Source organism: Vespa crabro, chromosome 2 (genome assembly GCF_910589235.1).
Source record: "Vespa crabro chromosome 2, iyVesCrab1.2, whole genome shotgun sequence".
Classification (NCBI taxonomy): Eukaryota; Metazoa; Arthropoda; class Insecta; order Hymenoptera; family Vespidae; genus Vespa; species Vespa crabro.
In genome coordinates, this window is record NC_060956.1 from 13,473,552 (window position 1) to 13,498,301 (window position 24,750).

The 24,750-nt window shown below is 27.5% G+C and overlaps 5 protein-coding genes across 9 annotated transcripts; 2 read left to right on the forward strand and 3 right to left on the reverse strand.

Annotated features, from left to right (window-relative positions):
- Window positions 1-108: 108 nt before the first annotated feature.
- On the reverse strand, window positions 109-9,288 carry LOC124432923 (UNC93-like protein MFSD11). The gene is made up of 2 exons (XM_046982262.1): window positions 8,989-9,288; window positions 109-2,932 (listed from the first exon to the last, which is right to left on the reverse strand). Exons 1-2 carry the CDS (start codon window positions 9,079-9,081, stop codon window positions 1,640-1,642), a joined length of 1,386 nt encoding a protein of 461 aa, XP_046838218.1. The 5' UTR covers window positions 9,082-9,288; the 3' UTR covers window positions 109-1,639.
- Window positions 9,289-9,518: 230 nt separating this feature from the next.
- Window positions 9,519-12,373, forward strand: LOC124421658. 3 transcript variants are annotated; one of them, XM_046957091.1, is made up of 4 exons: window positions 9,519-9,912; window positions 10,116-11,049; window positions 11,157-11,204; window positions 11,295-12,373. In XM_046957091.1, exons 1-4 carry the CDS (start codon window positions 9,790-9,792, stop codon window positions 12,320-12,322), a joined length of 2,133 nt encoding a protein of 710 aa, XP_046813047.1. In that variant the 5' UTR covers window positions 9,519-9,789; the 3' UTR covers window positions 12,323-12,373. The 3 variants fall into 3 exon arrangements, with proteins under 3 accessions (XP_046813047.1, XP_046813048.1, XP_046813046.1); XM_046957092.1 differs by having other exon boundaries at window positions 9,520-9,898; window positions 11,157-12,373; XM_046957090.1 differs by having other exon boundaries at window positions 9,521-9,912; window positions 11,157-12,373.
- LOC124421660 (enkurin) lies at window positions 12,366-14,407 on the reverse strand. 2 transcript variants are annotated; one of them, XM_046957094.1, is made up of 5 exons: window positions 14,350-14,407; window positions 13,667-13,970; window positions 13,051-13,462; window positions 12,818-12,967; window positions 12,366-12,743 (listed from the first exon to the last, which is right to left on the reverse strand). In XM_046957094.1, exons 2-5 carry the CDS (start codon window positions 13,753-13,755, stop codon window positions 12,558-12,560), a joined length of 837 nt encoding a protein of 278 aa, XP_046813050.1. In that variant the 5' UTR covers window positions 13,756-13,970; window positions 14,350-14,407; the 3' UTR covers window positions 12,366-12,557. The 2 variants fall into 2 exon arrangements, with proteins under 2 accessions (XP_046813050.1, XP_046813051.1); XM_046957095.1 differs by lacking the exon at window positions 14,350-14,407 and having other exon boundaries at window positions 13,720-13,991.
- Window positions 14,408-14,423: 16 nt separating this feature from the next.
- Window positions 14,424-16,777, forward strand: LOC124421659 (17-beta-hydroxysteroid dehydrogenase 13-like). The gene is made up of 8 exons (XM_046957093.1): window positions 14,424-14,564; window positions 14,691-14,859; window positions 14,964-15,140; window positions 15,215-15,364; window positions 15,473-15,554; window positions 15,640-15,805; window positions 15,896-16,021; window positions 16,354-16,777. The coding sequence occupies exons 2-8, from the start codon at window positions 14,716-14,718 to the stop codon at window positions 16,418-16,420; spliced, it is 912 nt and encodes a 303-aa protein (XP_046813049.1). The 5' UTR covers window positions 14,424-14,564; window positions 14,691-14,715; the 3' UTR covers window positions 16,421-16,777.
- Window positions 16,778-18,549: 1,772 nt separating this feature from the next.
- On the reverse strand, window positions 18,550-24,462 carry LOC124421813 (symplekin). Of its 2 annotated transcripts, XR_006941727.1 has the most exons (17): window positions 24,127-24,462; window positions 23,484-23,680; window positions 23,127-23,360; window positions 22,764-23,050; window positions 22,450-22,679; window positions 22,189-22,371; window positions 21,654-22,099; window positions 21,273-21,545; window positions 20,989-21,172; window positions 20,619-20,860; window positions 20,369-20,547; window positions 20,138-20,298; window positions 19,912-20,047; window positions 19,462-19,826; window positions 19,301-19,378; window positions 18,812-19,152; window positions 18,550-18,726 (listed from the first exon to the last, which is right to left on the reverse strand). XR_006941727.1 is itself a non-coding variant. In XM_046957447.1 (16 exons), the coding sequence occupies exons 1-16, from the start codon at window positions 24,178-24,180 to the stop codon at window positions 19,066-19,068; spliced, it is 3,336 nt and encodes a 1,111-aa protein (XP_046813403.1). In that variant the 5' UTR covers window positions 24,181-24,462; the 3' UTR covers window positions 18,550-19,065. The 2 variants fall into 2 exon arrangements, 1 of the variants encoding a protein (XP_046813403.1); XM_046957447.1 differs by having other exon boundaries at window positions 18,550-19,152.
- Between the last annotated feature and the right edge of the window lie 288 nt (window positions 24,463-24,750).

Below are 24,750 nucleotides of genomic sequence, written 5' to 3' on the forward strand. Positions count from 1 at the left end.
ATTAATGTTTTCATACGAAATATATATATATATATATATATATATATATATATATATTTATATTAAATCTCTCGGATTAATTAGGATGAGGTGATAAACGAAAATATGTTTCTCTGTGAACAAAGCAATAATTCTTTATTTGTTAATTACTGTGAACAAAGAAACGACAATTTACGTTTATTATTCACACTGTTTAAATTTTATATTACGCTCTCGTGCTACTTCTCTCGTTCACGTTCTATTTCTTATTGCCCGTTTCTCTCCCAAATCTTAACTGCTCGATTTGTAGGTAACAAAAGAATTTGTAGATAACAAAAGACAAAGGAAAGGCAGGCTATGAGACGCGCGGCAAATCTACCTGAAGAAAGTATACTTTCTTTACATATAAATATATATATATATATATATATATATATATATATATATATATATATGTATAGAATGAGAAAATCTATACATAACTGCTTATCCATTTAAAAGTCAACTGTAATAACAACGAAGTTAAAAGTGTTTTATTGATCATGTAAATATAATACCTTAAATCTATAGTCTACTCAACAAATCAAGTCAGTAAAGGTAAATAAAATATTCGCATATTAATCACGTGATAGATACAAAAGGCTCCAGCTATTGGTTAGTAAACAATGATCAATCATTGAACTCGGAAACGAATTTACATAGATCATATTTAAGACTTGCTTTGACTTTCTGTTCCGAAAGTGTTACCAGTATCTGAAAGTTGTGGATATGCTTTTGTCTCTATTACGTACGTTCGTTTATCTTTGCTGAATCGACAGACTGTAATTCTATCGTTATCTTAAAAATGCTCAATAAAGATATCTTAAAAGTCTTTCTCGTCGTCAGGTACATAACCAAATGCATAAATGTTTTTCTACAAAGAAAATCAAATTTATATAATTCCTTTCGATTCTCTTTGTAGAACATTGGTCTGAACATTCTATGGAAGTTCACCATATATATATATATATATATATATATATATATATATATATATATATATATATATATAAATGACGATCACTCTGTTACAGTCTTTTCTTTGTAAATAATTACATTAACTTAATCGGATTAAAAACTTACATCTAGATCATTTATCTTTTTTATATTAATAATAATCGATATAATTATTTTAATAATATTTAATAACATCTAATCCTTCGAATTTATAATATCTTTCAAATATTTGTATAAATTATACGATTTTAGAAAATTCAAATTTACGAATCATAAACTACACATAATGTATACGTAATACATATATGTATGCATGTGTGTGCACCCGCACATGTGTGTGTATGCGTTATCTTTTACTTATTTTAAGTTTTAATACTTATAATAGTATAAGAATCAACTGACAAAATAATAAAGAGAAAACTCAACACTACTTACGGATATAATAACTTCATCGATACATCTATTGTTGATTCAATACTATAACAAATAGATTATTGTCGAAGTTCTAATTAATTTCAAGATTTGTGTGTTCAAACAATGATCACATATATATCGCAATAAAGAATTCGATTGTTAAATTTGAACATGATACACCGATTATTGAATTACACCCTGCCATAACTCTCTTAGAATTTATCAAATCTTTTTACAAAAGAGAATTATTTCAATCTGCTATACTTTGTCCTTCGACAAGTGCTGGATCGATGTCCGGTTGATTCTGGCTTTGAGAATTTCGCATTTTTCGTTCAACTGAAACGAACGTTGTTGTTCCAATAATAATCGAAATGACTAGTATTAATAATTGAACATGTAGACCAGTTTTACTACTATAAGCAAAGCTAATTGCCGCGGCTACCGATTGACAGAATTTGAAAAGCGCAAACGCTGATGCACTCTCTACTGCAAAAAGAATTCCTAGTAAGGAATAAACCTGAGTATTGAAGCAAGCGTCGCCAAAACCCAAGGCAAGACTTCCCGCCATAGCGAGGACAGAAGAGGGCTCAATGAAACTCTTTTCATCTGTATCTATGAAAGATGCTGAATTTGGTAAATTCAAATATATACTAATGAAAGCGAAGAGATGAGTGAAGCAACCAATAATAACAACAGGTGAACCACCGCAAGCTTCGGATACTTTGGATGCAAAAATACCGAACAAGGTACCTCCAACGACTTCACCAATCCCTACAAATATACCTGATAAACCGATCAATCTCTTTCGCGATTCACCCATTGCTTTGGTGAAACCTATACTAGAAGCATATACAGCGGAAAAGAAAGTGAGCTGAAGACCTGTATAAATGAATGTAAAAGATAGAAAAAGCATCTTTGGTGTAAGGAAAAGAGAAAATGCGTCTCTCAAAGCGTACCAAGCTGCTAAAAGAGGTTTCTCTTTCGCTGGCTCGGGTATATGAAGTTCCTTATCAGCGCTGGATACTCCTTCGGCTTCTCCCAGAGCTAATCTTTGAGATGGTTTCCTCAATACTGCTAAAATTATTGTGCCAAAAAGTGCTAACCCAATGAGTACAATGAAGACGGTCCGTCGTACTGATTTTTCGATATGTTCACTATTAAACATGAAATAAACGAAAAGATTGCCGATGAAAAGAGATGATTGAAATATCGCCCAAAAGATCCCAGCGTTTCTTGACATTGTTTCATTATCGCTGTTTTCGGTAAGATATTGACCATGTCCAGTCCATATAAAAGCTGCACCAACTCCGAGAATCGCTGACGCAGTGTAGAGAAAGACCGGATGCGGCCATAGAAAGGACGCTATAAAAAGAACGTAACAGCAGCAACCAGTGACTATGGCTATCCTTGGGCCGGTCAACAAAATATACGATGGTGCTAGCCAATTGCAAGTTGCGAATACAGCGTACAGAATCGCCAAACTAGTATATGCATTAGCGTTGAAATTACTATCTTCATTATGTATACTTGTTAGAACGGTATTCTGTGAACAAAACAAATAGACTTTAATCAGTGCATATATCTTGACGATAATATAGTATATATATATCTTAATTTTTATTTTAACTCGTTTTAATTAGTGTGAAGTGACAAACGGAAATATGTTTCTCTGTGAACAAAGAAACGACAATTTACGTTTATTGTTCACTCTGTTAAATTTTATATTTTACTCTCGTACTACTTCTCTCGTCTACGTTCTATTTCTTACTGCCAGTTTCTCTCTCCAAATCTTAACGGCTCGCTTTGTAGGTAACAAAAGAATTTGTAAATAACAAAAACAAAGGAAGGGCGGGCCATGAGATGCGTGACAAATCTACCTGGAGAAAGTATACTTTCTTTACATATATATATACATATATATTCTAATAGTGTCTAATTATCCTCTACGTTTAAAAGCCTTTAATGACAAAGATTCAAATTTCTCAACACAACCGTCTTCGATTTATACTAATTCTTGAAATGTTAATGCCAGTAGTGAAAATATCACGAATAGTTTTTTTAACCCTTAGAGCTCTATGGACGCATATATGCGTTTATCGAAAGTCATCCGTGTGGCCTAAGGCCGTATATATGTTTTCTTGAAGCCATCGGCCAAGACTAAGGGTGCATATATGCGTTTGTCGATTTTTTCAATCAATATGCAGTCATTTTTATGTAATATTAATACAGGGGCACTCGTTAGTAATTTGCTTTACTTAGATAGCGGATGGGCAGTATTAGGGTCCTAAAAATCTCCGGGAATTTCCGTTACGGAAATCTCACTTTACGTCCCTCTCTTTAACCAATTAGATTTCATTTAGCGCTAATGAAAGACATTTTACGAAAATATCCACAAAATAGTAACGTGGCAAAAGGAGGAAAAAGCAAATCTGAAAATTTACCGTTTCGGCTAACTGAAAGGCATTTTCTGTCGAAATGTGAGAATCGTGCGGGCACAAAACAGTTGACAAGAAGAAAATGTGTTATTTGCGTAAAGAATAAGAGAAGGAGCGATACGCGATACGAATGCAAAAAACGCGATGTCGGTCGATGTATCGATAATTGTTTTGAAATTTTTCATACACAACTAAATTATTAATTTCTGTTGTAAATATTAAATTAAGTTTTTTAGTTGATTGTAAAATTTAATGCTTTAAAATTTTTATGTTTATAATAAATAATTTTAATGCTCAAAAATAACAGTCTTTAATTATTTAACCTTCTGCAAACGAACTACTATAATTTATTACTGTTTGCGCCTTGAATAGTCACTTCAATGTGGCGAAAAAGTATTCCGGCCCCAGTGATGGTCAGCGCTAGCCGCGCTCCGTCCCTACGGACCGTTTCGGCCGGGAGTATTCAGAGCTCTAAAGGTTAATGTCTGTAACACGTGACATATTAATTTATACTCTTTTATCTGTAGATTTAATTCCATAACCTTACTTTTATATAATTTTGCAATATAAAGATATTATTCAGTAATAACATTTTTAAAGATACCTAAATTTCGTCGATTATCAGGCAATCTTGATTATATAGATACATTAATATTGCTCATCGGGATAAACTGATCGATTTTATACTATATTGAATCATATAGGGTATGTCATATTAACATGATATCCACACTCATCTCATTTTGCTATATTTACTTTCTATTTTATTGTATTTCGTACAGTAACATAAATGGAAATAAATGATTTATAAAGAATCTATGATGATTAAAGAATGTATATAATCCTGGCGTTTCATGTTCTGGTTACGCATTGGATCTGAATTGGTTACCATTGTTTTATGTGTAAGAGTTTATACATCATTTGTGCCGTGTTCGCCATTATTGGCCGTCGTTAGCAACCGATATTTTCTCTACTTTCCACTCTAACTACAAAAGGCATAGCCACAGCACGAACGAAAGAAGTTCACGTTCGAACGTGTGCATGTAAATCCCTATATACATATCACCATCTATAGATATACGCATGTAACATGTAAGACTTGTGTAATACTTGGCAAAATATTAGGTGTGAGTGTATACATGTGTATACGTATGTGAATGGGCCTGGTCAGCGCACCATGGGGTAATGATCAGGCCAATATGTATGTATACATATGTATATGTATGTATATATGTATATATGTAGGGAGTAATTGTGTCTCCGGAGGCTCGTGGGCCTCTGTCGAGTGCGCTGTGATTGTAAATAGTTGTGGTATGATTGTGAATGAGTGAATGAGAGCAAGGCGAATACCGACCTGGCTCACCGAGGAGGGGTACTAGGCGAATATGTATTACGTTTATGCGCAATACCGCCCACCCCCTCTCTCTTCAGCGAGTTAGTATTAAGCATCGGGAGGTTTTTTAGTCGGTAGGCGATCCGAACCTGAGAGTATGTTCAGGCGGGTTGAATCCGACACTCCCTTGAGTATCGGGCTCAGGGGACCTATGAAAGTTTTTCCTCTTGACGAAACAAAAAAAAAAAGACTTGGCAAAATAGTACCAATTTAGAAGAATACTCGATTAATAACAATATTACTAATTTAAGAAAAGGAATATAAAAACAATAGCTATTTTTGTAAAAAATATTTTCGAAAACCTTGAAAATAATATTTTTAATTACCAGTATAACAAAAAATCAATTTAAAAAAATAATCATGACAACTAGATGACATCTATCTTAAAATATACGACTATGTCGCAAAAATAAATAAATTAATAAACTTTTCACTAATCTATAAAAAAACACGTATTTGTAAACGAACATATATCTGATTGTATATCGATTGAATGGTTGTGAATTATTGAAACAACGATACACGAAATGTAATAAATTAATTTTGATTGAACGAATATATTTTCTTTTAAAGAAAACATAATTATTAAAAACTATAAATGTTTATACATTAATTATATAATATTTTAATAAAATTCATGAGACACAATCATAGACAGTACTAACAATAAGATCAATATGCTGCTATAATTTTATGTACAACTTTCACATTTATGAAAGCAAGTGTAGTTTATATCTAACGTCGTCCCTATTTCGATAGAGATAATACAGAGATATTAACGTTGGAAGGTTGTACATGCATGAGACATAAATTGTTTCATATAAAATTCAAAAAACTGATACATTTGCTAAGTTCACACAGAACATATTGAAGTGATACTTGATACCTGAAGCATTCTCGATTTATCATAATTTTTTTTTAAATCGCACTTTTTCAATTATTTTCTTGATAACTTGTTTAATAATTCTTATTCAATATTTGATTAGATAAATGATACTCTCCACTACTTAATTGTACAACTAAGTTTTACTTTAGATAATAAACTGCTATGTTACACAAAGAAAAATAGTTTTTTAAGAAATAATGAATTTTACATTATTTATACTTAACTTTTACATATTATTTATATTTAAGTACATCATAGTAAAATATGATTCTTTTTTAGTATTACATACTAAAATTTTTCTAATCTCGCTTGAAAAGTGTAATTGTTATATCACTTTTATCTATTTTATAATGAACTAATTTATAATTCATATCATTTTTCGTTAAATTGTAAATTATTTTAGAGACTGTGACATCACTTGAAACAGTCATCTTTTCAATAGTAGATTCACGATTTGGTACATCGCAACAAACGATCAATAATGACCGATAGCGAAATAGAAAATTGATGAAGATTTTTTTCTTCAATAATATTATAAAATTAATCTAATTTTAACGATATTTGAGTATCAATAAATAAATACAAAAATATTTCAATGATAAAATAATTGTTTAGATTATTTTTGTATTGATATGTATTGTGTTTTGATATTGTTTCATTAATAACATTCTAATAACGTACTTCGATTTTAGTTGCATTGATGATATTTTTAATATATATTGGCCTCATTTTTTATTAAAAAAATATAAATTAAGAATGAAATAAAATTATTCGATAATAAACCACCAAGAATCCGATAAATTAAGAGAGAGAAATTAACTTAATTTTCGCTTATTACGTATTCAGAATATTAGAATATAATGAAATCTGGAATTTCAACAAATAGTGATATTTGAACGATGTAGCTGCTATCTAATCAAGAAATAATCGACGGTTTTGTTCAATTCATCTCTGCATGTACAATATGTACTGAAACAAATGTTTTAAAATATTTCTTGAATTTAACACATTACGTACGGCGCTCCCAAGACCCGCACATTTTTGAACGCTCCAAAAGCATGCTTGGCAAGCAATAGGATGCGTATATGCACATATTTAATTTGCATTTGGTATTATATTTACATAAATTATTCTTAATTATAACTTAAATTTTAATTTTCCACGCTAAGGGATCATGGCTTCATCTAGCGACAGGTTCTGATGAGGAGTATAAACGGTTAAAAATTTTTCTATCAGATAATTGTAAACAGGTTCTACTTTGCAGAGTCTACCACTATTTTTATTCCTTTTCATGTTATCGTTAAAATATAAATATCTTATAACCTGTTCAAACCTGTTCCTACTTATTAATTTTAAAAATATAGGTATATACTGGCTATACTAACTGATTATTTTTGCATTTTCGGAATGTCAACATTCAGTTATTTTGCTAATCATTTGTCATAAGAACGCGCAAGTCTTCATTACCCTGGTAACGCAACAAAAACATTTATCTCTGGTTGCTTAAGTCATCGATTCAGTCGAAAAAATATGAAAATAAGATATCTCGTGACCCATACGCAATATGTTAACATTCTATGTATACGTATATTATTTAGTTGCCTTTCACCGTTGGTATTCTTGTTAATAACGCGCGCACGCGTCTCTCTCTCTCTCTCTCTCTGTGTGTGTGTGTGTGTGTGTGAATTAAATACGAAGTATGAAAGCATAATTGTAAAAATGTTCGTCAACATTTTTTACTTCGCATCACTATTATAACATACTTATAAAATATTTCACTATAATTATTCATCCAAAGTGAAAGCGATCTTAACTTTTAATACAACGAATTTATTGAACTATGACAACAACCTCTGGTCACTACAAAATCCATAAAAATTTGCGACCTCCATTATATTTTTATTTTTAATTAAATCTTATGGCGTTCAATAGTCTGTTGGAATCTATTCGATTGGTTCTTTGATTTATTTGGTTTAACGAATACGATTACTCTCTTTATTTAAAATGTTTGTGAAGAGATCATTCAGAAAGCATTTCAAAGTGTTCTAAATTCTTTTCTCGAGATACTCAGAATCGGATCTATTATTGCCTTGATCATTAGATAACTCAAACGATATCAATTATTTTTTGTAATTTGTGAAAGATAACATTAAAAAAATTACATTTCTAATACGCTCTCAAATAAAATAATACATTTTTGAAGAGCCGATAATTAACTTTCAATTGTAAAATACAATAATCTTGAAAGAAAATTATAACTCTTCGCCAAAGTGGAAATCTTCAAAAATTTGCACGTGATTGTTGACATTAACTTAGCATTTTACATAACAAGTAAATCTATATACATACATTTATTTATGTAATAAATACGAATATATGAGCGTAATTCTTATGTAAAGTATACGACTTCGTTATTTAATAAAAAACGATTTAAAGCTTCTTAAAAATGCATTTTCTTTTATGTTTTTTTGTTATTAAAATAATACTTTTTTCAATAGGTTGAGTACATTTATCTACGACAATGATAAAGTACACTTTGAAACACGTAATAATTATTACTTCATTCTACAATGTTCAACAGGTGGTTCGATATTTTAGCCTCATAAAAATGAATTATTCGTTACAGCTTTAATATTTCACAATCATTTCAATATCGAGCAGGACTACTTTATTAAAAATATTGCGTTTTTGAAAGTAATATAAAATGAACGGAAAAGGTAAAGTATCAAATATTAAAATTGATAAAGTTAATACGGCGAAATAGTTCTAATTAAACATAAGAAACATTTTTTCTATGAATGCCTATATATTATCGTACGAACAATTTATTAGCGCACAATAGAAAATCGAACATCGCAAATATAACGATCACGTGATAAACTCACCTCGATATTACTCATGGTTTGAAAGGCCGCAAACACCATCATGAAACCAAAACTTAAGACCACAACATTTATAAAACTTTTGTCGATTGCCATAGTTGTTAAGTTAAAATATCTTTTTGTATCGATAACGTTAATTACTACAAATACTTTTAACGTTCACGTTTTACTCCTATCCGAAACAATTAAATTATACCAAAAAGAAGATCGTCCGATAGACAGATGGTCACAGCATCAATGAAATGAAAAACTTATGACGATTTACAGCGCAGCATGTTGCATTAGCTTGTCACTCTCTCTCTCTCTCTCTCTCTCTCTCTATATATATATATATATATATATATACATATATATATATATATTATATATATATATTATATATATATATTATATACATATATATATATATATATTATATATATATATTATATATATATATTATATATATATATATATATATATATAAGGATGAAGATATGAAGTCATCGTTAAGTCGTTTCTTCCACCATTGTGACTATCGACTACACGATATCGATACTGTTTGTTAAACGATATTTCGAAACTGATTTGATTTGTGAGATACAGTTTGAGCATTATTTTTTACAATGTCATAACCTGATTACAAAAAACATTTTGTCTCTGAAAAATATACATATATTTTTCATATAAATTGCTGAATGTAATTCAGTTAAAATTCATTTCTTGAATGTCTTAACTAGCGTACTGTTGTATTAGAATTATTTGTTGAATTAAATAAATAGTAATATATATTTATTTAATTAAAAAAATTATAACTTTTTAAATATGATATCGCTAGAAGAAGTTTATAATATAACTTTTTCTCCATTGGTTACAACATTATTTGCAGTACAATGGACGTCAAATAATGGTATTTGTGTCATTACAGAAAAAGGTATTCATGTATTTGTAAGTAAATACAATTACAAATATTTAATAATATAATATATATATTTGTGTGTGTCTTATTTTGAATGTATTATTTTAATCTACAATATTGCTAAAAATGTGTGTATATACATTATATTACATTATATTAAATAATTATATATATATATTATATTAAAGGAAAATATATGGTGTAATTTCATTGATTTAATACATACTTTTAGGAATTAATACCTTCTCCGATGAATCCTCAGCCAAATATTAAATTTTCACGATCTTTTATATATGCTTCTGATATTTTGCCCGCATATGCATTTATAAATGAAATAACTTCGTTGACATGGAATATAAAACGCAGAGAAGTATATTCACTCTTAATGGAAGCTGCTTTAGTTCCTAAGATCGATGATGCAACCAATATATTACCAAAAATAGTTCGTGTATCCTGGTCACCAGAAAATTTAATCCATCCCAGTAAGTGCATGCTTGCAATTATAACTTCTGTTGGTGCTGTTGAACTTTTACATCAAGTATTAAGAAATTGGTTTTCTATATGTGATATTTCATCTATATGGTTACAAACTGTTGAAGATAATATTAAATCTAATTTTGATAGTTGTAAAAATGAAGAATCACGTTTTACAAAGATACAAGAAAATCTTAGACAATTGCAAGCTTGTGCAATGACATGGAGTGAATTATTTAAATTAGAAGACACTTACTATGCATACTTTGTAACTGCTTTTCGTAGTTCAGACATAGTGATTTGGAAAATACATAAAGTATCTGATTCCAGTAAAAATATGAAACCAATTATAATATCTAGAATAAAATTAAATATGAACACAAAAATTAATGTATTATTGTGGTGTACTATAAAACCTAATACATACTTAATTATTATTGGATGTTGTAATGGTCAGATACAAGGTATCCTGTATAACAATAATAATAAATGTTTTGAGAATACATCGATAGAAAAATACTATACATATCCAGATCGTGTCTCAGTCAATTCTTTACTTATGGTTTCACAGAATGAAAATAGAATACAATTTATTGCTTGTAAAGGTTTCTTTCTTTTATTATTTGGGTTGACTATAATGGGAAAATTAATGTATACACATTATTTACAAATAGAAGGATTTACTATTTCAGGTATATATACATATATATATATATATGCATGTATAATTAAATGTCTTAAATTTGAATAAAAATTTTAATTTGTTAAATAATTTAAAGAATTTCAAATTTACTTTTAGGAATCTCTGTTATTGCATCTGAATGTATTTTAATTACAACACAAAATGGTATGATGTATGCTTTTGATACACAAGAAAATAACTTAAAAAGCATTTCAATCAAACATAAGTTACCTCAGACACGTGTTCAATATTTAGGTCTTGCCTGTTCTCCTAATCGTACAATGCTAGTTTGTATAACTAGTCCTAATAGTACATACGATCATTTAATTACAAGAGAACCAAGCGTATTATACATATTATCCTTAGATGGAGAAAAATGGGATCCAATTAATATAATAAAAAATTATAAAGATATAAATTCTAACTTTCCTTGGGATTGTTTCGAATTAATTAGACTCAAAGCTGCAAAAATTTCAGATCCAATGATTATATTACCTAAGATGTCACAAAATTTAGAATCACTTAAATTATACGAATTAAGGATATCAATGTGGCTATCACTTATAACTGAAGTATTAACAAAAAAAAAAATGATTCAAAGGATTGAAAATATAGGTGAAATAGCAGAAGCTCAACCACTAATTTTTGTACATTGTGCATGTGCTTATCTCAATCGTTTAACAGATAAAAAACATTTATCAAAAGATCAAGAATTGTCTGCAAGTCTATTAAGAATGTACTTAGAAATATATCTTGCTGGTGAAGATACAGAAGAAGAAACAGTTGCAACACAATACGTGCGTCAAGCGTTAAACAAAACGTCTCATTTCAAATTAAAAGTGGAATCATGTAATCTATGTGGGCAGATTATTAATGATTTATCTTGGAATACTACAAAATGTCCATCAGGACATAAGTTACCCAGATGTGCTTTAACCCTTCTTCAAATTACTACAGTTCAATATCGATCTTGCCCTATATGTGGGCAACTTTATCACCTCTGCTTAGACGAAGAATATGAAGAAGTACGATGTCTGTTTTGTAATATACCTGTTTTATATGACAGTCGTGTATTAGATATACAAAATTCAGAATTATATACAAGAAATTTATCAAAACCACAAGTGTCCTTAGTAGAATTAACACAAAATCAAGATTCTGAAATATCTGAAAACTTTTCTTATACAGAAGAACATCAAACTGAGGCACAATCTTATTCAGTGGTTGTTAATTATGATAAAGATGAGTCTTGTAGTATCACTGAAACTTGGAGAGAGTTCTGAACATTATTATGTAATAGTATTAATAAAATAAAGAAAACTTATATTTATCAATATTTGTTTATTTTATTTAATCTCTTCTGATCATTATCTGTCATTGCTTCACTTATTAATAAATTTCAATAAATGTATGTAATAAATATTTTTCATATAGTTAAAAATATGATCAATGATGTAGCCTTTCATGGATGGTCTTATTTTTGAATACTTACAAATGTACTCTTTTTTTTTTTTTTTTTCATTCATTTTCATTATCATTACTAACACATATGTAAGAATGTCTTTCAAGAGTTGCAATATCTTTCTCAAGTTGCTGTAATTCATGTTCTAGTTTTGCCTTTCTCTGTACCTTTGGTGGAGTATCAATTATAAATGGTAAACACTGAAATTCTTTCATTATTTCATCCCACCTTTTTTTTAGTCCCTATTAAAATAAAAATAACATTATTAACATATTTAAAAATATTTTCAATATCAATAATCCTGATATATTCATACATCTAAAAGTTCTTTTCTTTCTTCTTCAGAGATGCAGTGGTATTTAAGTTCATCAATATGTTTATCATTTTTTGATTTATCTTCTTTTAATTCCTTATTCATTACTTCATATTTTATCTTCTTCATAATTTTTGGAAGTTTTCCAAAGCCCTAAACATGAACAAATTTTAATAATAAGAAAAGAAGAAAATGTTTAATTATTTATAAATTACATGCTTATACAAACAAGATACCTTTCTATGTATATAAATAGGATATAATCCACTAGATTTTAGATCATGAGAGTCTCCATACCGTGTATCTACATATCGTTCCTTAAGTTTATGGGGATGAAATTTTTTAACATCAATAATATTCTGTTTTTTAAAATTGATACGCCCTAATTTTACAGGATCTATAGGCAACTCTCCACATTTTTCTTTAATTTTCATTTTTATTGGGACCCATGATGGTAACTTTTGTTGATATTCTGGATTACGAATATGTACATGTTCTATACCTGTTTTGCGATATTCTTTCCGGCTTCTTTTTTTCAAATATTGAGATGGTAATTGTAACAGTACTTTTGGTGGACCAAATGTACGATGTGCATATTTTTCTTTCTTAATTTCTGCTTTTATACATTCCTTATGTTTAGAAACATATCTTCAAAAAAAAAAAAATAATTATTCTAAAACTGTTATATTAATATTATATGACATTTTAAACAGTTACAGAAACATAAATAGTGAAATGTAAATGTGGGGAAGTTCTAAGAAAAACACGCTTTATATGTAAGATAATAATATGAAACGTAAAAAAAAAGAAATATTTTTTAATTCTTTATTTATATAATATTTTTAATGCTACCTCTTTCGTTTCGCATACTCTATTGGAGGGCCAAGAATAAGGTTTGTAATTACTTCATTTTCTTCTGATTCTACTGATACCATTTTCATAAAAGAGGCAATATAATTTAATGTTATATAGAAACTTTTGAAAAATATTCAGAAAATTATATTTATATAAAGTACTTCACGTCTGATATCAGAAATCAAACTTGAGATAACAGTAAACGAGTAGAAAAATTCACTTATTATACAAACTATTTAGTTGCTTGGTTACATATGGTTAATTCTTAAATTTGAACATATTGCCGCGCTTTGTTTGAATTCTGAAAAAAATGTGTTTACAATTATTACTCACCAGAAAACTTTTTGTTTTAATTCTATGTCCTTATAAAACAAATATAACTTTCAGAATAAAACAACGAAATTACAATATTAAATTAAATAATAAGTTAAACCAGCTTACAAATAAATAAGTATTATAAATTTAATAATTAATTTTGATTATTCAAAAGGCATAATAAAAGTAAGTAATATTAATTGATCCTATCAGATAATATTTATTACATATTGTCAGTGATTATGTATATATATAATAAAGACAAATGTATATTCTATTAAATAACCGAAATGGTTCATACGCTATTTAATTTATTATATTAATTTGTATATTTAACATATAATCAAACACATATCAGTTATTACCATTTATTCATATATATTAGATTATTCATATATATTGTGTAACAAGCACAATAAATTATCATATCAATAATTATTTTTACTTATTTTAATATTCAGGTTATGTATGATACAAATAGAAAGACTTCAAACTTAAATAATCGCGATATAATAGTGAAGAGTTAATTCATAAAGTGATATGTTATCAGAATGAAATTAAATTAATTCTTCTATATAAGGTATAGGTTTTAATATAATGAATATAACTTTAATTTCATTTCCACATTATACTAAATCTTAAATAAAATATATTTACAAATAAAATTTCAATTCAACATGAAGTAATAAAAATTTTACATTTATAGGAAAAGTTTAAAAGCTACAACAAATATGTTCCTCAGATTATATTCATTGCTTGTTCTTATATTAGATCTCATAATTCTATTAATGGAGATTTGTTGTTCAATGTTGGTTGCTTTTTATCGAATTTTTAATCCACCATCATTAAAAAGTCTCAATGGAGAAGTAGCAATGGTAATGATATTTATAAAATATGCTTCTAAATATCTATCATTTATAACAGATATTTATTAATTTATACAAGATTACAATGGTAAATATCATGTCTAATAATTTAGGTTATTGGAGCTGGAAGAGGAATAGGTAAAGAAATAGCTGTTCAATTAAGTCAATTAGGTGTGATTATTGCTTGTGTCGATATCAATCCAGAAAATTGTAATGCCACTGTACAATGCGTTATAAAACTATCAGGCAATGCAAAACCATATATTTGTGATGTGACAAACGAAGATCAAGTACATAAGATTTTCTATACATAATAATGCATTTATGGTTAACCTATGTCTTTACAATACATATACTTTTACAGGTAACTGCTACAGTAACTAAAATTATCTTAGAAATAGGTGAAATCACAATGCTGTTTCATTGTTGTGGCTTTCCTAGTTCACATGCTTTAATAAGAGAACCACCAGAAATAAGAAAAACCATTAATGTTTCAGTTCTTAGTCATTTTTGGGTAAATAACAATAACTATACTTGATTCATTGTTTATATAGATATTATTTTCTATATATTAAATTATTATATATAATATAATTAAAAGATTGTATAATTTATATTTTAGTTATTAGATTCAGTGTTGCCAAGTATGCAACGAGCAGGCCGAGGACACATTGTAACATTGTCTTCTGTAGCAGGACTTTCTGGTATAACAGACATTATATTTATAAAATTTGTATAAAAATTTGTATAATAAATTTTCATCTGTAGTAGAATTTTCTGGTTTTACAGGTGGTAAAGGAAATGTTCCTTTATCTGCTGCACAATTTGCCGTTCAAGGTTTAGCAGAATCTTTACATACAGAATTAAGGCACTCTAATAGTAATATTCTTATTACTTTAGTTCATGTATATCCATTCATTGTTAGAGCAGAACTAATTAAAGATATTCGATTTAGGTATGTTAGTTTTTAATTTTACATTATTTTGATACTCTAATGAAAAATAGATTTTAAAAGATATATAATTTTCTTTTCTTTCAATTACAGGATACCTAGTTATTTCGGAACAATGGTTGCTTCAGAAGCAGCCAAAAAAATTTTGGATGGCGTTCGTAAAAATTATACGGAATTTAGTGTACCAGGATATCTATTATATATTGGATTTTTACTTAGGTAACTTGTGAATATTCATTATATATATATATTTTTTTTTTATATATATTATTTAATATCATATAGTAAAATTTTAATATTATATACTAATAATATTATTTTTATATGAGTTGCTTTTTTGCCAAATTGATTAACTCCACAAAACAATAAGTAGAGCAAATTGATAAAGTTGTATATATTATTAAGGAATTTTATTAAGTATAAAAAGTTAAGTATCAATGAAGTTCTTTGGCATTAAAATTTCAAAAATTCTAAAAGTGGAATTAATTGCTTTGACCTATGAACGGTTCATATATATGTGTATTAAAAAAATGTTATGTTTTTATTTATAGAATGTTACCCAAGAAGGCTTCTTTCATGTTGAGAGACCTATTAGATACTGGAGTTGATTTTGGATGATATAAGAATATTGACTATATTGTTGCAACATATCATGACATTTTACTTGTTTTTTATTGTCAATGTAAACGAATAGGTTATAGATATATTTCATCATTCTATTGTTTTAATTTTACATAAATCATAAATATATTGTTGAATTTATATTCATTTAGGAGTAACATTTTAGATTAGGGAAACCAGTCTGAATAATCTTAGCCTTGACATGTTGTCAAGATAACTATTCTGAGTAACAATCAAAAGATCTTAGCCATTCGTTATTTATCAAAAGTTTATTAACTAAAGAATTTACATGATTTTTGTGTAATTTTCAAATACTATGTACATTTTATAAAATATACTCTTAACATTCATTAATTTATAAGTAATAAATTGAATGATTGAGCGTGGGTGAGACTCCACTTCTCTCTATATACGAAAAAGATGCAATCTTGATGCAATTTATACTCTAGAGGTGAAAAATACATCATGTATATATACGTCAAAATATTATCTTGAGAAATTATCGAATTCTGAGGAAAACTTTCGAATATTTATTTTATTTATGACTTTTAGTCGAAACGGGACGAGAATTGCATTCAAAAATTAATAATACATTTTATAATATAATAGAAAAACTTTTATTATAAATATCTATTATAATTAATATGGTTATTACTAATTCAACAAATTAATAATATGTCATCATTATTTCATTATATATGTCATCATTTATATTCATCATATATGTCATCATATTTTTGAAATATAAATTTTACAATATTTTATAATGTTATGTATATACGTGTACCATAATATGATATTTTCGCTCTCATTTCACGCCACAAGTGTTCTATGTTTTATATCTGGATGTCTATAATGGTATCAATTAAATTTTTTTGCGATTAACATTTGTGTTCGTAAGGTAAATTATTTTTCGCTATATATATTCTCTAACAATAAATAATGAATCTTAACACTATGTCGCGAGTTATAACAAGAATTAAAGTATACCTTGAGGATCATATACGGGAACAATAAATAATTTGTCACTATCTTACTTTATTCTTCCGAAAATCTGTTGTACTTTAAGAACATAACCTTTATTATATTTTCTTTTTTCCTAATTTTGCTTCGTCTATTTTAACAACGATTCTATGTCCATCAATTTGTTATTGTTAGTCAATAACTTATTGTATTAGTAGCTATTGATAGTAATGGATGAAGAGATAAAATAATAAAAAGATAAAAGGCTATCCATAAAATATGGTCTTTCGCGAACAAAGTACCATGAAATAAGCTCATTTTTAATTTACAAGATTTTCTCCGTCTTCAATGTCCTCGAATTTGCTTGTAGTATTTATTGCTGCAGTTTAAAATTTATAATTACGATACAGCTAAACTGAAACTTAGATTGTTCCTTAAGACAGTGACCTTGATAACATGTCAAGGTTATTGGAGCTGGTTCTCTTAATCTAGTTTCATCTTCGTTTATTGCAAAAAATAATAAAGACTGTTTAGATGATAGTAATCGGTTTTCGTTTATTAATAAGTTAAATTTTATTAGAAATAAAATAATAATATTGAAAAAATGAACCTAAAAAATATATTTTATATAAAAAATTTTATTTCTTCTTTATCTTTTTCAATTTTCAATTCATTTTATAAATTTTACAATATTTTAATTACTTTGAAATTCGTATTTGCTTTAACTTTCGTATATTTAATTTATTAAAAAAAATAGCATTAAAACATTAAAAAATTATATACTGATTATTACTAAAAAAAACAGTAAGATCAAACAAGTGCAATTATACTAATTATAATTAATAGTTTTTATGTAGGAACTCTCATGTATTCTTATTAGAGAATAAAAGGATAAACATAATATACATTTTAACATAAGAATTTGAAAATAATGACTATTTTTTTTTTCATTTGTCTAAAACAAACGGTATGAAAGAAAGCCTTTCGAATAATGTGTTTAATAAGATAAATTAAAAAAATAAATTAAAACAAATATATATATATATATCAAAAGTACGATGATAAAAAGGATGACAAATTATTTATAGTGTCTGCAATCAAAAATAGTGTTAATAATATGAAACCTCTTTAAATTACTTACAAAAGTAAATAAACTCTCTGAAAAAACTTCATAAAATTTATATTCTTCTAATTTGTAGTTTTTATAAAATAACTTTCATATTACAGTGGTATGATTACGAATTTCAACTCTTCTAGTATTATATTTATATACGGACGTTGTCTATAAAAGATATATAGCACTTTTCCAAGAGTACGTTCTTATTAACAGACGTCATCTACTAAATAATATACATCGATTTGTTTTATGTCATATATGTATGATAAATATGAAAAATTTTATAAAATATTAAGTATTTTACGTACGTAAAATATCAACATAGCACAATATTATGAACACAAATAAAGTGCATTTTTCTTGATAGATAAATTTATACGGTCTATTATGAAACAATTATGGAACTCTTCCTGAATAAAAGAGTATTGATATCATATTATAAAAAGATATCATATTTGAAGTATTTACGATGAAAATAAATTATAGTTCATAATGAGAATTCATTAAAATTGAGATACTTAAATGAGGATGCTTCAGATCCTAAAATTGAAATAAATTTATGCTAGTCTAAACCAGGAGGAGCTGGTTCTGATAAATCTGTTTCTGTTGTATCTGTTTTTTGTTCGGATGGATAATCACCAGGAGGTGCCTGTAAATAAAATTTAAAATATAAAATATTTAAATTATTATAATAATTATTTTTATAGTAAATCAAACTATTTTGAATTATTAAATTAAATAAATATTAAAGTAAAATGTATCAGAGATTTCTATAGTTATAATAAAAATATATTTACAATATCAAATTCATCATGCATATCACATAGTGATTTGCCTTGTATAACGTCCATTATGGATTGTGGAATGTGTGCCTTCTGTAATATACATATAATTAATAACAAATACTAATAGATATAAAAGAAAATATTAGTATTATATGCAAATTACTAAAAATTACCTGATTTTCAGCAAATGCTTCAACATGAGCTAGCAAAGGTGATCTTAAATTTGGAGCCATTTTTAATGCTTCAGCTAATTGTGCTGGAGGTAACTGTAAAATAACAGCAAAACTTTGTGGCTTTGTACGTTCACAGCATTTAACGAAACCTTCCCAAACTTTGGGTTGTTTCCATACTTGTTTAAGTATCAAACGCTGAAGAATATTCATAACAAATCCACTAAGTCTAGGATAAAGAGCTAAACTCTGTATAACAGTACGCATTAATAGCGTAGGTAAGGGCGTCATTTCCATTAGATGTTGTATTACGACGGCAACAGTTTCTTGTGTGTAAACTTGATTTTCCGCAAAGCATAAAGAAGTTGCTGTAAAGTAATTTAATTTATGATTAAATAAAGAAGAAAATATTAATTATTTTAACTAATAAAATGAATTAATAAAATAATAAACCTTTTATAATAGTTTTCAATTCTGCTTTGCTAGGATCAATATTGTGTAAAGCTATTAATAATTCTGCAGGCGTAATTGGAGATGTATGTGGTACACCACTATCATTGTTGTGTGTACCTAGAAGTCTATTAAATACCTATACAAATACAGATAAATTTTATACATTTGATATACTAGTATTGACTAAAAATTATTCATGAATTAACTTCGAGAAAAAGATATTTACTTCTTTAACAACAATAGGATTCAATTTTATTAACTTGGGAAGAGCAGCAATAACTTCTTTTTTGGTCAAGCCATTTAAAACAGGTATTAGAAATCTTACATCTGATACTCTTGTCTGATATAATTCTCGTACTCTTGCTACTAATTCCGCACTTGGAATAGCTGCATATAAAATAATATATTATAATATTATAAATTATTATGGGGTAGACCAAACTTTCAATTTACTCACATTTTTCTGTAAGGATATGTATAATTCTAGTGACCAAAGTTTCTGCACCTTTTGGACAATTTTCAACAAGTGCAAGTAATTGTGGACTACCCATTCCTAACGACCTTACAGGTCCTTCAACTAATCTGAGAACCATGCGTTTTACATCAGCTCCCATTGACGTATAAACTCTTGCTAACCTAATGGAATAAATATTACATTTTTTATTTTGATCTCATATAAAAATTTTAGAAAACATGAGAGAACTAACTCATGAATAAGATCTTGATGTTCACTTAATAAAGCAAGATATAATCCTAGGCAAGCTCTAGTAGTGGATTCTGTCCATTGGTTTTCTATTTGAGGTCTTCCTCTATCTTGACCAAAAACTATTTCAGGAGGAGTTTGCAAACGTAAAAAGCCTAAATAAAGAACTGCATATTCTTCTATAAGTTTGCTTAATTCGGGTCGACCATATAATTGACAAACCAATTGTATTGCTGCCTCTCTTATCTATTAAAACAAAGAATAATATCATATAATATAATTTCTAGAAATAAATCAACTAACGCTACATTTTATAGTAGTATCATAAAATAATATCATAAAATATTTATAGTAATATTATAAGAACAACATACCGCGTTATTTTCGTGTCCTGTATGACATAACAGAACATTTAAAAAAACTAATTGCTTTGTAGGTCTTCTGATAACCATTTCTTTTAATAGTTGCAATGGTGCAAGACCTCTTGTTTCGTCTGAAGAAACCATCTTCAAAGCCTCCACTGCATCTTCCGTAATTAAAGGAGCTTCTAAATATAATCTATTACGATATTGATTTTATGATTATGTTCGATTTTAATAGACAAATATAATATTATATAACATAACAAAATTAGCATATAATAAGTAAAAAAAATTACCTATATAATAAAGTGTCGCGATCTTTTCCTTGAATTAAGTCTATTGCAGAAACTAAAGTACATAACAAGAAATTGTAGGCTTGATGTGGTGCTTCTTGTGGTTTTGTACTTAATGTTGTTCGCCTTTGAAAACCTTGTAATAAGGCATATTCTTCATACAACCAGCCTAAGGCTAAATCTAGACGATTTCTCATATCATCTGTAATATAATGTAGTACTGCTTCTTTAATATATGGATTAAAAGTTGCTGCTAAAGTTGTTAAGATTTTTGACCTACAACATTAATTAATATTTTGTTATATATCGTATTGTTTTACTTTTGATACTTTTTATTTGTTCTTAATATTAATTTCTTCATATTAATATTATTAATTATTATACCTTACAGCAGAAACACCACCAAGAACTGCAACTTTTTCTGCAATCAGAATTCTGTTAACTGCCATTAATAGCATCGTTTCCTTTCCTTCTTTAGTAAGTGGTTTTGTAACTTCTGATAATTTTAAAGATTTCAAACGATTCCTTGCTTTGGCAAGCGATTTTTCATGTGCTTCTAATGATGCTTTTGCCTCTTTTTCCTTTTCTCTATCTTTTTCACGTTTTCGTTCTCGTTTTGCTTCGGCTACGCTAATGGTTGGATTTTTGATCAAATCTTCCATTACAGCATCCTCATCTTTGGCATCTTTTTTACTTTTCTTTGCCTTTGCTTGTTTAATTTGTGCAGCTAAAAGTTTTGCAATCGTTTGACATTGTACATTTATATCTGTTGTTGAAGTTGGTTGATATTCTCTTTGAAAAATAGTTGTCATAGTATCTGGAACCCATGCCTATTAAAAATATTGAATACATTATAATATTTCAATTACTTTATATTGAATACATTATAATATATTTTGTTACATAAAAATGTACATACCATACTGTCCATTACTAATTCTGTGGCTATTTCTACACTTAATCTTTCTGCTATAAAACTTTCAGAGAGTTCAATTAATTCAGGTAATTTTGGTACTGGAACTGGACTTGCTACTGCTTCAGTTTCTTCAAGTATTAAAGAAGTATCAAATTTTGCACGCTTAGCAGCAATTGCAACTGCTTCCTATGTAAAAATAACAATAGGAAAATGTTTAAATATTATATTAATTTAAATATTATATTCAATTAAAATTTAATTTACTTGTTGACGTTTTTTAATGCGTCTGACATCTTCTGGCTTAGGATAAGCTTTGATAATTTCCTGTTCTTTGGCACCAAGCTGAGCTAATAACTTAGCAATAGTTGAAGCAAATTCTATACCAGATGGATGTTTCATTAATCCAAGCAAAGTAAGTTTTAATTGCTTCTGTACACTTGTGACTTGAGAATCAGACAAGGTAGGAGGTAAATCATGTTGTAATTTCTGTAAAGCTGATAAAATATGCCTAATTTACTTTACATTTCTTTTTCCTAGTCTTATTTTTATTACTTTATTAAATCAGCATATTCAAGTACCTTGAATTACACTAGACATAAATTGTGGTCTAATTTTAGCAATTAAGGCCAAAGAACCCATACATGTCATTAAATTGACACTACTGACATGTGGGGATCCATGAAATTTAATAAGTAAATCCATTACATGATTCGCTTCTTCCTCTAATTTCCGTCTACGAGCTATTTTTAATGTTAATGGAATATCTTCAAGAGAGAAATCATCTGGTTTTTTTGGAGCATCTGCATCTGGATAAGTTTGAATCAAAACAACTCCCTCCAAAAATTTTACTGCTTGTGTCCTAATACTGTAATGCAATATTTTTTAATTATAACTTTATAAATTTATTTGTATCCTTACTTATATCTATTCAGAATGCTTACCCATCATTATCACTATCTATCATATTAATAATTTGAACTTTTAGAGAACTAAGTTGAGTCCATGCCATTTCCATTTCTGGTGTTATTACGGCTGCATAAGAAATCCATTTTAAAGCTGCTCTGAGAATTCTCCCACTAGCTCGAAGAGCTCTTTTAGCTACTAAAGGTGCTTTATCAGAGACAAGTCTTAATAATACTGGAACTATTCGTGGTATTGTTTCTGGTTGTTTAACCCTATAATTTATATTTAGTATTTGTCTTAGATATGTAGATATATAATATAAAAGCTAGTTATCAATTAATTTTGATAAAAATATATCTAACAAAATATTATAAAAAAATAGTAATAACAATTACCCTGCTTCCTCAATAAACCCTGTAACTGTCTTTCTAACCTCAGCAATTCTATCTAAAGAAAATTGTATGGTTTCATCCAAATACAATGGAAGTAATTGTGGTTCCTTGTTAAATAAAATTTCTTGGACTTTACATAAATTAGAAACTTTTACATCTATAGCAAGGCACGTAGAAGCTTCATTTAACCATTCAACAATCTGAAAATTCATAGATTTTTTATGAGGTAGATTATTATTTCATCACATAATAGTATATTCACCAAGTAAAGTTGATAACACTTTGTTTACTATTATATGTTGACAATATTATAAATTCCATTAAAATACAATGAATACAGACAAATAACTCAATAAAAAGTAATATAATAATATATATTATATGAATTTGGCAAAGATAAAAATAAACATACATCTTGTACTGCAAAAAATAATTTTGAAACATAATTATAAACTATATAACTATATAACTACAATAAAATTTTATTTTTTTATAATACAAAATATCAATATTATAAAAAAATATATAAATAGTGTAATTCATAAAAATCTATATAACATTGAATGCAAGTATAATAATGTATACAATTGTCAACATGCGTATATATATTCACTACTGAATTAAAATGTGAGGTTATACTACTAACCAAATCGCCTGGCCCTTTTTCCGACTCTAATCTTCTATGTATTCGTGGATCCATCTTATTTGTAAATAATTCGAAAATAAAAAAAAGTTTTTTCTAAAATTTTGATGTAAAAAAATTATTTTCTAAGATTGCAAAGAAAAATACACATAAGGACACTAATGTTGCACAGACTATATTGTTCAAAAGTAAAACATTTTTGCTTATATTTACAAAAAAATATTTTTTCGTAGATTATAATGTTACTTATATATTGTATCATATATATGATAAATAAACAACAACGTAGTTCTCAGTCTACTAAAAATTCGCTGTTTCTGCCATCTTGAGAATTATACTGAATCCTTACTATTAGCAGAAAAATAGAGATATATTTGCAGTGATTGGATATTACCAATTAAGCGGCAAAAGATAACCAATTATCTCGTTGATATTTTAAATTAAAATTTTTAATAAACTTTTCAAAATTCCACGTTAAAAATTATAAAATTAATAATAAATGCAATAAATAATAACAATAAACTAAACTAAAATATTATTATTCAGTCAGAAAGTAATTTTTATTTTTACATAACTTGGACTTTATTTAATTATTGGTTACGTTTATTTTAAACTATTCTAGCATTA

What these genes read in the sequence shown, in the direction of transcription:
- LOC124421813 (XM_046957447.1), bottom strand. Translation starts at nt 24,180, where the DNA reads ATGGATCCACGAATACATAGAAGATTAGAGTCGGAAAAAGGGCCAGGC. An exon ending in ATCCTATTGTTGTTAAAGAA is followed by an intron (nt 20,048 to 20,137) that starts GTAAATATCTTT and finishes GTATTTGTATAG; the next exon opens with GTATTTAATAGACTTCTAGG. An exon ending in ATTGAAAACTATTATAAAAG is followed by an intron (nt 19,827 to 19,911) that starts GTTTATTATTTT and finishes ATTACTTTACAG; the next exon opens with CAACTTCTTTATGCTTTGCG.
- LOC124421658 (XM_046957090.1), top strand. Translation starts at nt 9,790, where the DNA reads ATGATATCGCTAGAAGAAGTTTATAATATAACTTTTTCTCCATTGGTT. An exon ending in AAAAAGGTATTCATGTATTT is followed by an intron (nt 9,913 to 10,115) that starts GTAAGTAAATAC and finishes ACATACTTTTAG; the next exon opens with GAATTAATACCTTCTCCGAT. An exon ending in AGAAGGATTTACTATTTCAG is followed by an intron (nt 11,050 to 11,156) that starts GTATATATACAT and finishes ATTTACTTTTAG; the next exon opens with GAATCTCTGTTATTGCATCT.
- LOC124421659 (XM_046957093.1), top strand. Translation starts at nt 14,716, where the DNA reads ATGTTCCTCAGATTATATTCATTGCTTGTTCTTATATTAGATCTCATA. An exon ending in TCAATGGAGAAGTAGCAATG is followed by an intron (nt 14,860 to 14,963) that starts GTAATGATATTT and finishes CTAATAATTTAG; the next exon opens with GTTATTGGAGCTGGAAGAGG. An exon ending in ATTAAAGATATTCGATTTAG is followed by an intron (nt 15,806 to 15,895) that starts GTATGTTAGTTT and finishes TTTCAATTACAG; the next exon opens with GATACCTAGTTATTTCGGAA.
- LOC124432923 (XM_046982262.1), bottom strand. Translation starts at nt 9,081, where the DNA reads ATGGCAATCGACAAAAGTTTTATAAATGTTGTGGTCTTAAGTTTTGGT. An exon ending in AAACCATGAGTAATATCGAG is followed by an intron (nt 2,933 to 8,988) that starts GTGAGTTTATCA and finishes TTTTGTTCACAG; the next exon opens with AATACCGTTCTAACAAGTAT.
- LOC124421660 (XM_046957094.1), bottom strand. Translation starts at nt 13,755, where the DNA reads ATGAAAATGGTATCAGTAGAATCAGAAGAAAATGAAGTAATTACAAAC. An exon ending in CTATTTATATACATAGAAAG is followed by an intron (nt 12,968 to 13,050) that starts GTATCTTGTTTG and finishes GTTCATGTTTAG; the next exon opens with GGCTTTGGAAAACTTCCAAA. An exon ending in AAAGAAAAGAACTTTTAGAT is followed by an intron (nt 12,744 to 12,817) that starts GTATGAATATAT and finishes TTATTTTAATAG; the next exon opens with GGACTAAAAAAAAGGTGGGA.